Here is a 14,437-nt window from a genome sequence, read left to right on the forward strand (position 1 = left end):
TATATACAAAGCTCGAATTGTCGCAAAAAGGTTTTCGACAAGTTCAAGGTGTTGACTACGATGAGATTTTCTCACTCGTAGCGATGCTTAAGTCCGTCTGAATCATGTTAGCAATTGCCACATTTTATGAAATCTGGCAAATGGATGTCAAAATTGCATTCCTTAATGGATTTCTTAAAGAAGAGTTGTATATGATATAACAAGAAAGTTTTGTCAATCCTAAAGGTGCTAACAAAGTGTGCAAGCTCTAGCGATCCATCTATGGACCGGTGCAAGCATCTCGGAGTTGGAATATACACTTTGATGAGTTGATCAAAGCATATAGTTTTATACAGACTTTTGGAGAAGCCTGTATTTACAAGAAAGTGAGTAGGAGCTCTGTAGCATTTCTGATATTATATGTGGATGACATATTGTAGATCGGAAATGATACTAAATTTCTGGATAGCATAAAAGGATACTTGAATAAGAATTTTCCAAAGAAAGACCTCGGTGAAGCTGCTTACACATTGATCATCAAGATCTATAGAGATAGATTAGGACACTTGATAAGATTTTTCAATGAGTACATACCTTGACAAGATTTTGAAGTAGTTCAAAATGGAACAGTCAAAGGAGTTCTTGCCTGTGTTGCAAGGTGTGAAGTTGAGTAAAGACTCAAAACCCAACCATAGCAGAAAATAAAAGGAGAATGAAAATTCATTCCCTATGCCTCAGTCATATGTTCTATAAAGTATGATATGCTGTGTACCAGTCCTATTGTATACCTTAGCATGATTCTGGCAAGTACAATAGTGATCCAGGAGTAGATCACTAGACAATGGTCAAAATTATCCTTAGAGGACTAAGGAAATATTCCTCGATTATGGAGGTGATAAAAGAGTTCGTCGTAAAGAGTTAAGTCGATGCAGATTTTTACATCAATCTAGAAGACTCTAAGTCTCGATCTGGATATATATTCAAAGTGGGAGCAATTAGCTAGAGTAGCTCCATGCAGAGTATTGTAGACATATAAATTTGCGAAGTACATACGGATCTGAATGTTGTAGACTCGTAGACTAAACTTCTCTCACAATCAAAACATGATCACTCTTTGGGTATTAATCACATAGCGATGTGAACTAGATTATTGACTCTAGTAAACCCTTTGGGTATTAGTCACATGAAGATCTCAACTAATCACATAAAGATGTGAACTATTGGTGTGAAATCACATGACAATGTGAACTAGATTATTGACTCTAGTGCAAGTGGGAGACTGAAGGAAATATGCTCTAGAGGCAATAATAAAGTTGCTATTTATATTTCCTTATATCATGATAAATGTTTATTATTCATGCTAGAATTGTATTAACCAGAAACTTAGTACATGTGTGAATACATAGACAAACTGAGTGTCACTCGTATGCCTCTACTTGACTAGCTCGTTAATCAAAGATGGTTAAGTTTCTTAGCCATGGACAAAGAGTTGTCATTTGATTAACGGGATCACATCATTAGAGAATGATGTGATTGACTTGACCCATCCGTTAGCTTAGCACGATGATCGTTTAGTTTGTTGCTATTGCTTTATCCATAACTTATACATGTTCCTATGACCATGAGATCATGCAACTCCCGAATACCGGAGGAACACTTAGTGTGCTATAAAATGTTACAACGTAACTGGGTGACTATAAAGATGCTCTACAGGTGTCTCTGATGGTGTTTGTTGAGTTGGCATAGATCGAGATTAGGATTTGTCACTCTGAGTATCGGAGAGGTATCTCTGGGCCCTCTCGGTAATGCACATCACTATAAGCCTTGAAAGCAATGTGACTAATAAGTTAGTTACGGGATGATGCATTATAGAACGAGTAAAGAGACTTGCCGGTAACGAGATTGAACTAGGTATTGAGATACCGACGATCGGATCGCGGGCAAGTAACATACCGATGACAAAGGGAACAACATATATCGTTATGCGGTTTGACCGATAAAGATCTTCGTAGAATATGTGGGAGCCAATATGAACATCCAGGTTCCACTATTGGTTATTGACCAGAGACGTGTCTCGATCATGTCTACATAGTTCTCAAACCCGTAGGGCCAGCACGCTTAACGTTCGATGACAATTGGTATTATGAGTTTATGTGTTTTGATGTACCGAAGGTAGTTCGGAGTCCCAGATATGATCACGGACACGACGATGAGTCTCGAAATGGCCAAGACATAAATATTGATATATTTGACGGCTATATTCGGACACCGGAAGTGTTCCGGATGATTTCGGAGAAAAGCGGAGTGCCGGAGGGTTACCGGAACCCCCCCTAGGGGAACTAATGGGCCACATGGGCCTTAGTGGAGAGAGAGAAGGCCGGCCACGGCAGGCCGCGCCCCCCTCCCCCTCTAGTCCAAATTGGCACCCTAGGACACACAAGTTGATCATTGATCCCTTAGCCGTGTGCGGTGCCCCCTTCCACCGTAATCCACCTGGTTTATATCGTCGTAGTGCTTAGGCGAAGCCCTGCGTCGGTAGCTTCATCATCACCGTCATCACGCCGTCGTGCTGACGAAGCTCTCCCTCGACACTTAGCTGGATTGAGAGTTCGTGGGACGTCACCGAGACGAACGTGTGCGGATCGCGGAGGTGCCGTACTTTCGGTACTAGGATCGGTCGTACCGTGAAGATGTACGACTACATCAACCGCGTTGTCATAATGCTTCCGCTTATGGTCTACAAGGGTACGTGGACAACACTCTTCCCCTCTCGTTGCTATGCATCACCATGATAGATATTACGTGTGCGTAGGATTTTTTTTGAAATTACTGTGTTCCCCAACACACCAATGAACCGCCAACTCTGGTTGGGTTACTAGTTAGTCGCCAGGCCAGGGCAGGTCACCAATGAGTCGCCAAGTCCGGCCGGGTTACACCGCGTGGTATATCCCCGACTGCCCACGACTAACCTGAACCCAGAAACTAGTAACGAGCTGAAAGGGGGCCCGGTCGCTGGTAACTTAATACCAGTGGTCAACATCTTTCTCTACCCGCCACTGATAGTGTTGGCCCATGACTAACCTGGATCCAGAAAACCAGTAATGATCTGAAAGGTGGCTCCACCACTGGTAACTTAATACCAGTGTCCGACATTTTTTTCCACCCACCATTTCTATCTGGCCAAAATAACAGTGTGGGGGTCCTCAGTCTGTCCGCTATCAATGTGGCCCCCCTATAAGCAGTTTCCAACTAATGTCTTCATTTTCGTTTTCTAAGCAAGTGTTCATTTCCTTCTCAACCTCTTTTGTTGGAGGTCTATTTGTGGTCTTTGGGGTTAGTTGGCCTTCTCCGTTCCATTTTGGCCTCCATAATATGTTCACCGCCCAATTGGGGGGGTTCTCTCACCTTGGTCATGTGGGGCTCAACACTTTTGTTGGTGTCGGCAAAGTGTTCTTCCTTATGTAATGGAGGCCTTTTGGTTGAGGTGGTTTCTTCGCCCTTCTCCATTTTCACATCTTCATCTCCAACATGAGGCATACATGCTCAAGACGACAATTGTTGTAGGTGGTGGTACCTCATGGGGGAGTGGTTGTCGTTGTTAACTCATTGTGCCAGTTGACACGCCCTCACACATGCCTCTTCCATGCGTGGTCATGTGACACATGTTATCAAGGGCGTTCATATCTTTTTTGCCCTGGATGGAATGCCGGAGTCTTTTTTTGTTTTAACATTAAATGCAGATACTTTTAAAGGCTTATCTGCTCAGCCCCACCCGTCAAAACACTTATCCATAAAAAATCTCCTCATGAAGAACGTGATATTTTTTTAATAAATATGTAGGGACGACTAAAAAAACTACTTCTGGCCAAAAAAACTAAAAAATATATACCTCGATGAAGAGACAAACAGTGGGAGGAGTACCACATGCAACATCACTCAACACGTATACACCCAACAAAACAAGCAAACAAAAAAACTCACCACTGCCGATCTAACTACTAGTGGTGGTCATGTTTTTGGTACCCACCACGAGTAGTGTTGGCCCACGGCTAACCTGAACCCAGAAAACCAATAACGAGCTGAAAAGGGCCCCCGTCATTGGTAACTTGATACCGGTGGTCAACATCTTTTCCTACCCGTCACTGATAGTGTTGGCCCACAACTAACCTGGATCCAGAAAATGAGTAACGAACTTAAAGGTGGCCCCATCACTAGTAACTTGATACCGGTGGTCAACATCTTTTCCCACCCGTCACTGATAGTGTTGGCCCACAACTAACCTGGATCCATAAAACGAGTAACGAACTTAAAGGTGGCCCCATCACTGGTAACTTAGTATCGGTGGCCGACATTTTTTTCCACCCGCCACTGATATCTGGCCAAAATAGCAGTGTTGGGGTCCTTAGTTTTTCCGCTATCATTATGACCCCACCTATAAGCAGTTTCCTAGTAATGTCTTCATTTTCGTTTTCTAAGAAAGTGTTCATTTCCCTTCTCAACCTCTTTTGTTGGAGGTCCATTTGTGGTCTTTGGGGGCTAGTTGGCCTTCTCCGTTCCATTTTGACCTCCATAATATGTTCACCACCCAATTGAGGGGCTTTCTCATCCCGGTCATGTGAGGCTTGACACTTTTTTTGGTGTCGGCAAAGTGTTCTTCCTGATTTAATGACGGCTTTTTGGTTGAGGTGGTTTCTTCGCCCTTCTTCATTTTCACAACGTCACACATCTCCATCTCCAACATGAGGCACACATGCTAATCACATCATTAGCCCATATAAGATTTTTCTAGGGAAATTAGCCCATATAAGTACTAATATAATAACTATCCTAGACCAAAGCCCAATAGCCCATGTCATTGTCATGTGGTTGTGGCCTTTTGTTGTTGAGCACTGCTATATGCACGACACTATGTGCACGATTTACAAATGACAACCAAATCAGTCCATTGGTGCATGTGAACAGATGGCAGCACAACCACAGATGGGCGGTCGTGCACTGGTTGTTTGCCCCACATGCGATCGATTCTTTGATCATGTCCTCGCACTAGGGTCTAGGGCGTTGTTTGCAGCTGCCGTCCAGCCGCTGGCTGCCCGGCTCCCTCTGCCGCTCCCACTCAGGTAAGGCGCTCACCACGCCGCCGCCCCTACCCTATCGGCTGCGTTGATCTGTCGTCTTTGTCCATTGTTTGTCCAGTGTCTAAGAACTAAGATAGGATGAGGAGGCTTCATTAGATCAGAGTTTTACCGAAGAAACAAAGATCAGATAGAGGAAGGTACTAGCTCGTACTTGTAACTATCAGTTATTATGAATTAAAATCCTACTATCCTAGTATGGTGCGTTAGTGTCGACTATAAAATAGTGAATTAATCTATTAATCACGGTTATTGCATTAGGATATTGGATCTGCACAATTTAGCAACTAAACAAACGATCAAGAAAATTGGCTCTGTCGTACATCCTTGCTACTTAACGCTCTTCCTGTAAATCTTGGCGATCAATTCCGGATTAGATCAGAGGCGACGTCGGCGCCATCGTGAGCTCGTTAATTCTCCGGCCAACTAGCCAAGGTTAGCACAACTAACAACTGCTTGCTCATCTCGATCAGTTCCCACCTTATACCTATCAAATTTGTACATCAAATTTCAATTCTTTTAATTATGTGACTTGTAATGTCATTTTTAAGATTTATATTTATCAAGAGAAAAGGGTCGCCAAACACCAGAAATATTATTTCAGCTTAATTGTCGAGGGCATGTTTTCAAAGTAAAATGAGAGACGACTTGCTCGAGCATTGCATGAAAACTTGCTTCGAAAGAAATTCAGAACTGAGTTCTCTTCTAATGAAATTGTTAATATACTTTATGTTATTGAAATTTACCGAGATTATATAACTAATTCAAATGTAGCTACCACATGTCTATACTCTATAGCAATGAAGCGGTGTTTTTTTTCCAACTTTGCTTCGTCCCCCTATGTCCAAATCCTGTCTCCACCCCTGCTCGTGGGGGAGTGGTTCTCGTTGTTAACTCATAGTGTCAGGTGACATGCCTTCACACATGCCTCTTCCGTGCGTGATCATGTGACACATGTTATCCAGGGCATCCATATCTTTTTTTTTGCCCTGGATGGAGTGCCGGGTCTTATCTATTGTTTTAACATTAAATGCAAATACTTTTAAAGGCTTATCTGCCCAGCCCCACCCGTCAAAACACTTATCCATAAAAATCTCCCTCATGAAGAACATGGGATTTTTTAATAAACAAGTACGAGGCCTGAAATTCCTCCAAATCAAAGAAGACCTCAACATGTATACACTCAACAAAACAAAACAAAAAACTTACAAATGCGTCTAACTACTTCGGACGCACTGCAATCAGTGAAGGAGGTTACACACAAATCCCACCTTAACACTCCAGGGCGTATGGTGCCATTATTAAGACCCAAAAGGAAGTGTGATTGTGCATGCCAGGAAGGAAGAAAGGAACATGCAGCTATTAATTGGTAGCTAGTACTATGAGCGAGCAGATGGCTCCACTTAATTAATGCTCAACACATGAATGCACTCTGTCACTTCCTTAACAAGGAATTCTCCCACTGCTATTAGTTTGTGCAAGAAGTGCTCTTAATACAAATAGTAAATCAGTCAATTAATCAACCAGACCTACTACACATAAAAAAACCAATCGTCCAGTCACAAATTATCCATGCCCTCTCACCGTAAGGCTGGTTATAGTGGGGAGTAACTTAGACTAGTGGCATGCATATGAGACTAGTCTAAGTTACTACCTTCATAATGCAAAGTAACATACTGATACTACTATCATAGATGACTTCATTTATTAACTCGTAGACTCATCTTGTTTTGAAAAGCGTTATGTTACATTAACATATTATGTTATCATCTCTCATTAATTACTTGCCACATAAGCAGAATTTTCTCGAAGTGCGCTATATTACTAGCTAAGTTACTCCCACTATGACTAACCTAATACACTTGTACTCCATTTGTAAACTAATACCGTATAAGATCTTTTAGGCTAGTCATAGTGGGAGTAACTTAGGTAGTAACATAGCACACCTCGAGAATTTTTTGCTTATGTGGTAAGTAGTTAATGAGAAGTAGTAACATAATATGTTACTGTAACATAGCGCTTTTCAAGACAACATGAGTCTACAAGCTATTAAATGAAGCCACATATGACACTAGTACTATGTTACTTTGCACTATGAAGGTAGTAACTTAGACTAGTGTCATGCATATGACACTAGTTTAAGTTACTCCCCACTATGACCAGGCTTAGATCTAGTAGCATCATTAATTATACTCAACCATAAAAATGAACTAGATCCCTTATAATAATTGCCTTTATGAATTGCCATAAAACCATTAATTAGTACTCCTACTACATCCACAGTCATCATCTTCTCAAATCAAATATAAAATCACTCACTTCCCTCTCTAAAAGCTGAGCAGAGCGGAGCTACCCTCTCTCTCTCTAACCACCCACTCTGGTCAGTCATCACCCCCACCACAACCCCATGCCCTCCACCATTTCCATCGACAGTTACTGCTCTCTCTCCTCCCAACCCTAATCCCTCTCTCTAGACAGAGCGAGCGAGCGAGCGTGTGCCTTTTGAAAGATCCCTTCTTTTCCCTTTCAGCTCCTCCTCGCCCCAATCCTTCTTTTGTCACGAGATGTGGCTCGCCCCAAACTAGCACCACCACCACCACCACCAGTAGAGCAAGAGACGGAGCGCGGCGAAAGCTCGGGCAAAGCGGCAGCGTCGGCAGATTCCCGGGGCGTCGCCGCTATTTTACCACCCCGGCCGATTCACCGACGGAAGATCCAACCCCCACCCCACCCCACCCCAGCTGTCGGCGGCCCCCTAACCCCCGGGGCGCCTTTATCCACCGGGGATTTCTCGTCGTTTCTCGGGCCAGAGGCGGCGCCGCTCTGGACCTCTTCCGCCGCGGTGGCCTCATATAGCTCCGGGCCTCGATCCGCTGGTTTTCGGCGGGGCCGGGGGAGGCGGTTCCGGATGACTTCTTGAGCCGGGTTGCGGCGTCCGCCCCTCTTCGTCGAGCTTGTTCGATTGGTTTGGGGGAAAGTTGGTTCTTGCGGCGCCCGGCGAGCGGTTCCGGCGTGGCTCGGTTCCAATCGGGGGAAATGGCGGCCCTGCGGCCCCGGAGTTGACCAATCTGGTCTGGCCGAGCGCTCGCGGCTGCCATGGCGGATTTGGGGCTCTGGAACCAGGGGTGGACGTGGGTCCTCTCCCAGAAGCACGTCGTCGCCTGGGCGCACGCCGCGGCGGGCTGCGGCAGGGACCGCCTCGCCTTCCTCGTCGACCGCCACTGGCCGGCCGTGTCCCGGGCCTGCGCCAGCTCCTCGCGCCTCCTGCTCGAGGCGCTGAGGCAGTGGCGGGGCTGCACGGCGCGGGGCCTCCTCGCGCTCGCCAGCCTCGGCCCCGCCGCCGTCTTCGTCATCCTCTGGAGCTGCTTCGTGTGCATGACCTCCTCGGCCTGCGCCCTCTACGCCCTCCTCGGCCTGGTTCGTGCTGCAAATCATAATCATCCTCACCTTGCTGCTTTGGCAAAGCAGCCCGGATGTTTACTGGATAAGGATTTGTCATGCGCTGCTTTCGCTATCTGATTGTGGATTGCATGTTAGGCTGCATCTTTACTAAAGTAGCATAGTTGAAGTAGTAATTGCTGGTAAAGTAGAACGCCATTAAACTATCACATGATTGATTGGCTTGATGTATTACTGCCTAGTGTAATCTGATGTCATGCTTTAGTACTCGTTTATGCCATTTCTAGATTCTATCTGTCCACTGTTAGAGACGTTTGGAAGTTTGGTCTACTTCCCCTGGGGGATATCTGACCTTTTCAGCTAGATTGCACCACTGAATCAGTAATCAGCAGTGAAATAATGGAGAAAAAATAGGGTCATCTCTCCTGTTGTTTTCTCCCTGCCACTTTTCTTATTGCAATGCAGACAATGTCTCTTGTTCCATCATCATCTAATATACATACTTACTTAATTAGTACGACCTCTGTAAGGTAGTAACTTCTGCTTTCAAGTAAGGATACAAGTTTCCCATGTAAGAAGGATATATCAGAAGAGGTTATGTTATCTGATTGTTTGATGGTGCACTGTTTCAGGGAGCTGTTGCGGCAGTCATTCACTACATGGGCTATACGCCTGGCCTTCTTATTGTAGGACTGTTTGGAATAATGATTATGTGGATGTATGGCTACTTTTGGATTACCGGCATGCTTCTGGTTGCTGGAGGTTGTTCATCTGAATTGCTTCTGATGTTGCCTCATTCGGCCTATTTATTTGATCATCCTCATCTAATGGAGGCTCCTCTGTGGTCATGCAGGTTGTATGTGCTCTTTGAAACATGCACGATTTGTCATACCTGTCTTGGCTATGTATGCTGTTTATTGTGTGGCTGTTCGTGTCGGGTGGCTTGGAGTTTTCTTCACGCTGAATCTCTCTTTTCTGACAAATGATCTTCTGAACAAGCTGCTGCAAGGATATGAGGGAAGCACGGAAGAGAGACCATTTGAAGAAATGAAGGATTCTGATCCAGCCACGGATGCCTTCTTTCGTGGCTGTGAATATCCCCCTGCTCCTGAAAGTGAACCAGAGACCGTGTCGTCTGCAAAGCCCTTTTGCGCAGCACCTACCCAAGACGTGTTACATGTACAGAAGGAGCCATCTCCTAGTAAAATAGTGAAATCAAACTCTACTTCGTTGGACGAGATGAAGAGGATAATGGATGGTTTGACCTATTATGATGTTTTGGGCATCCCTCGGAGCAAAAGCATCAATCTGATCGAATTGAAAAAGGAATACAGAAAACTGGTAATAGACAACAGCACTTTAAGCTGAACGATCATCCATGTTTCTGTTACTTATTTTCCTGGTGCATTTTGTCTGTCTAGGCAGTTCTTGTCCATCCTGATAAAAACATGGGGAATCCATTGGCGTGCGAGTCATTCAAGAAGCTTCAGTCAGCTTTTGAGGCACGTACTTGGGAGTATATGCCAACTTTGGGCTTTCTTTCGTAGAGTTTTCTCAAATCTGACAGTGTATCATTTCTTGATCACAACTGTGTTATTTGACTCTTGATAAAGGTAACCGGTCTAGTCGTACCTCCATGCAGGTACTCTCAGATTTAACGAAGAAAAATGGCTATGATGAACAGCTGAGGAAAGAAGAATCACGGCAAATGACTCAGAGATCACGTGTTGTCTCTCAACCGGTGGGTTCTTGTCCTTGTAAATAACTAAATATGGAATGTAGATGTCTTTGATTTGCACATGATCTTGTTAAGTTTGGGAGCACACAATGCGATCTCTAGTATTCTGCACATTCCCCTTTGTAATGTACCTTCTGATATTATTATCCTTTGGAGCTCATTCGTATTGAAAAATCCCTCAGATACCACGTGCTACCCCTCAACAGATACTCTTATTCTGTTAGTATGGAATTTAGTCAGTTATCTTCTATTGTTTTGTCACTACGGAATTCAGTTAGTTATCTTCTGTATGTAACCTGGTCAATTTCTTAAACAAGGTGATTTATGCGCGACCCTCCTGTTTTGGACAATCTTGTTTGATACTGTTTTCTTTGTATAACTCATTTATAATTGAAAAATGAAGTCAATTGATAAATATCTTTTTTGCAGAGTGGGGTAGAGTTTCTCTCTGAGGAGTCCAGGCGTATACAGTGCACAAAATGTGGTAATTTTCATTTATGGATATGTACCAAGAGAAGCAAAGCAAAAGCAAGATGGTGCCAGGTTAGGAGCCCAGCATGTACTTTTAGGGCATTTGTTAACTGAGAGCATCGCTCCAGCTAATTTGCATGAATTGTGTGCTTGCAGGATTGTTCCCAATACCATGTTGCCAAGGACGGAGATGGGTGGGTGGAAAATAGATATTCTGCATCCTTGAAGGTACAGTTCTGTGTCTAAATAACATGTAAACTTCATTATATTTTTATTTACCTCAGCGTTAGTTTAGATGGAAGCACCTATTGCAGTCATCTTGGGTTTATGGAATGAACTACTGGGAACCAGTGGTTTAAACAAAGGGAGAATGAGATTTATATAGAAGAAGACATAATCTTCTGAATCCTGGCACTCTGCACAGTGCACACCTATTTGGTAGAAAACTCAACGAGGTGTTTTTCATGAGTGAAAACCTCAGTCCCTTCGTACTCGCTTATACTGCTTAAACTGGGCTAGTCTATACTGCCTGAGGCCGATGTTGGGTTTGAGCAGATTTGTTCATTTGAGCTGTAAGAACCCCAGAATGTTTTGCTTCTGATCGTAGATCATCTAAGGATATCTATGTTGCTAAAGTGGATGCTCAAAGTACCTTGAATTTCTAGCTTATCTCAATCCTGGTATTCTAAAGTGAATTGCTTAAGCAAATTCTGCTGAATACAAGACATCACCGAGGAATCACTAACTTAAAGCATGCATGTGTATTTTGCCACTGCAGAAACTAATGTCCAATATAACTTAAATTCTGTTCTTTCTTGATTGTTCAATCCAGATAGAAATACCAAGAGCTTTTGTCTGTGCGGAGAGTAAAATATTTGATGTATCTGAGTGGGCTACTTGCCAGGTGAGTCTGTCTCCATCTATCTTGTCATGTTTGATTTGATTATACATTTCAGTTATTTACATGCGTATTTACTTGCCATAATAAATGTCTCAAGTGATATGCTTTAACTTTTAGTTGCTTCCTTGTTGACGTCGGCAATGATCCATGTTTGATTCACTGAAAAAGACATCAGATAGACTGGATTAGAAGGATCTGTTATCTTGAAAATTCGAATTCATTTCTTGTTTCAAATATTGCCTTGTTGCATACCATATCTCAACAGATTGGTGTAATTTTTCTACCGAGTGTACAGCCCCATAATAATTGTGTTTGTCCAAAAGAAAACTTATTGGAGGGTTTGTATGCATTCCTTGCTTTATGTGGTTAGGCTCTGCTGTTTTATTTGTTTATAGTGTATTCATGAGTATACTGGCTGAATTTAGTCTTTGTAGTTTAGCATAGTCCAGATTGCTCTACTTTGTAAATAGGTTCAGTTGGTTGTTCGATCTTGTAAGGTGGATAGAATACCAACTTCCTTTTAGAGTAGGGACCATGTTAAGCTCTCTAGAAAGTAGGACCCAGAACATGTATTGCAGGTAATATGATGGCCACATCAACTGCTGACATGCCATTTTCTGATAGTAAGGAAAGGATGTTGCGGTGTTATATCTGAAAAATGGGCAACACTTCTTTAACCCATTCTGTTTTTGTTAATAATCCAGGGAATGGAGTGCAAACCAAACACTCATGGTCCAACTTTTATGGTGAACATGGTTGGTGCGGATAGGATGCCTCAGCGATCTCACAGTTCTCGGTATCCCTTTAGCCTGGACGCCGAGATGATCCCCGAAGACGAATTTGAGCTGTGGCTTCAGCAGGCATTGGCGACGGGCGTCTTCTCTGACAGCCCAAAACGAAGGAAAAGCTGGAGCCCCTTCAAACTGCCTCAGAAAGGTATCAGAAGTTGGCGGCGATCGTCATGAGGGTGTGACGTTAAATAGCATGGCTACATGGGGCCTCAGATGGTAGCAACATTGGGAAAAAGGCAATAATACAAGGGTTTGTATTTGTAAATAGACTGACCAAAAAAATTTGCCTGGACGAGCAACTAATTTTGTCCGAAAAGAGAAACGACAAGTAAAAGGAACTCTTAAATGAAAAGACAGTGAACCTGACTGAGTGACTGTTGAAATTACTTTTCTCTGCCATGGGTTCCCACGAGTTGTTTCAGAGAAAGACCAGGCATGGAGTCGAAACACGAGTAGCTCTTCGGTGTGCGAACTCCATCAGTGCAGGGATCGATGACGAAAAGAATGGTGACCTGGATTACAGGAGCAAATTCTGCGGGTGTTGCGCTGCTCTTTCTGAAACATCACTGAAGGGAAGATGCTCTGTTCATGGAAGCAGCAAGTTTTGTGAAGCTCATTCTGGAGAAGAGAAGGGGGAAAAGGAAGAAACCTGAAAAGAGATGGCAGAAACTGGCTGCTGTGTAACCATGGGAAACCCTGCATGAGAAATGCAACTCACTCACTGCTCTGTAACATTATACCCTGATAATACTAACATCCTGTGGAAAAACTACCATAATCCAGGTTTGTCCTGTGACACGCCATGTGCCGCGCTCTGTAACATTTCGAGGGGGTAATAGTGATCTTGTCCTGGATTGTCTCCTAATTAGTACTATTTATGTTGCTGGTTAATCTGTTTTCCTGTGTGTACTGATTTGCTGCAAGTGAGTGGCGGCTGATATAGACAGATCACACGTGCACTCTATTTTTAGGCTGGCTATGGTTATTTGTCTGTCTAGAGGTTATTTTTAGGCTGGATCAGGCTATGGTTTTCAGTTTTGGCATGTTTCCTCTGTCTGAAAATAGCTGAGCTTCCTTTCACATTTCTGGGGGGTGGATCCTCCCTCCTCTTCTGGAATAGCACTGTTATACCATCTTGAGCCCACACCAAGGGAAGAATGTGTCATCTATGAATGTATGTGGTAGTTGCTAAATCAGTAGGAACAAAAATGCATTACAGCTACAAGCGATGTCCACTATTTTGTCCCACGGTCTGAAATAGCGATGCCCCGTTTGGAACACATGAATTTTGTGGCAAAAAGAAAAAAACTCATTTTCTGATGAAATCGAGAAATGAAAAACACATTGGATAGAGGACAATGTCTACAAGGAGGGGAGATGAAAGTGACTTCAATTTTATTTTTTCAATCATGTTTCATGGACACTTTTGTCTTTCTTTATGAAAGGAATGTAGTGGTACTAGTGGTACACTGGGTTTCTTTTAGTGGGAGTAATTAGATGCTGGGTCTAGATCTAAATTATCATTAAGAGGGTAGTAACAAATGGGCGGCTGATGGTACAGCATATATAAGTCAACATAACATGCGGATAAACTCGTGTTGTGTCAGAGGATTACAACTGGTTGATGTGACTAAATCCTTTTTGTCAGTTAATGAATGTACGGCCACTGCACGAAAGGGACCAAGATGGAGATCATGCAAGGGATTAGCAATATAGGTACAAGCACGTACTGAAATGAAAAGGGTCAAACAGAGAACGGATGATCACATCACTGCCAGTTAACCAATTAAACTAGTTAAAACCAGTTAAATGGTACTCCCTCCGTTCACAAATACAATATATTTTGGATATTTTAATATAGACTACACGCGGGCTGAAATGAGTGAATGAACACACTAAAACATCTATATACATCCAATTCAGAAAAACTTAGAACACCTCATATTTATGAACCGAGGGAGTAGCAAATTAACACAACACTCTGCGCATTCATTCGGTTATTGTGCTCATAGAGTTTCTTTGATTT

At 43.2% G+C, this 14,437-nt stretch overlaps 1 protein-coding gene across 1 annotated transcript; it reads left to right on the top strand.

Annotated features, from left to right (window-relative positions):
- Nucleotides 1–7,460: 7,460 nt before the first annotated feature.
- Nucleotides 7,461–13,302, top strand: LOC125507802 (uncharacterized). The gene is made up of 9 exons (XM_048672306.2): nucleotides 7,461–8,528; nucleotides 9,143–9,272; nucleotides 9,364–9,851; nucleotides 9,932–10,012; nucleotides 10,153–10,251; nucleotides 10,678–10,791; nucleotides 10,876–10,947; nucleotides 11,552–11,623; nucleotides 12,325–13,302. The coding sequence occupies exons 1-9, from the start codon at nucleotides 8,208–8,210 to the stop codon at nucleotides 12,583–12,585; spliced, it is 1,638 nt and encodes a 545-aa protein (XP_048528263.1). The 5' UTR covers nucleotides 7,461–8,207; the 3' UTR covers nucleotides 12,586–13,302.
- Nucleotides 13,303–14,437: the final 1,135 nt, after the last annotated feature.

This window comes from Triticum urartu, chromosome 5A (genome assembly GCF_056163025.1).
Source record: "Triticum urartu cultivar PI428250 chromosome 5A, HENAU_Tu73, whole genome shotgun sequence".
Classification (NCBI taxonomy): Eukaryota; Viridiplantae; Streptophyta; class Magnoliopsida; order Poales; family Poaceae; genus Triticum; species Triticum urartu.

Excerpts from the sequence above, each read along its gene's own strand:
- LOC125507802 (XM_048672306.2), top strand. The coding sequence starts at position 8,208 with ATGGCGGATTTGGGGCTCTGGAACCAGGGGTGGACGTGGGTCCTCTCC. Across the intron at positions 10,013-10,152 it reads AGCTTCAGTCAGCTTTTGAG|GTACTCTCAGATTTAACGAA; the intron begins GCACGTACTTGG and ends ACCTCCATGCAG. Across the intron at positions 10,792-10,875 it reads CAAAAGCAAGATGGTGCCAG|GATTGTTCCCAATACCATGT; the intron begins GTTAGGAGCCCA and ends GTGTGCTTGCAG.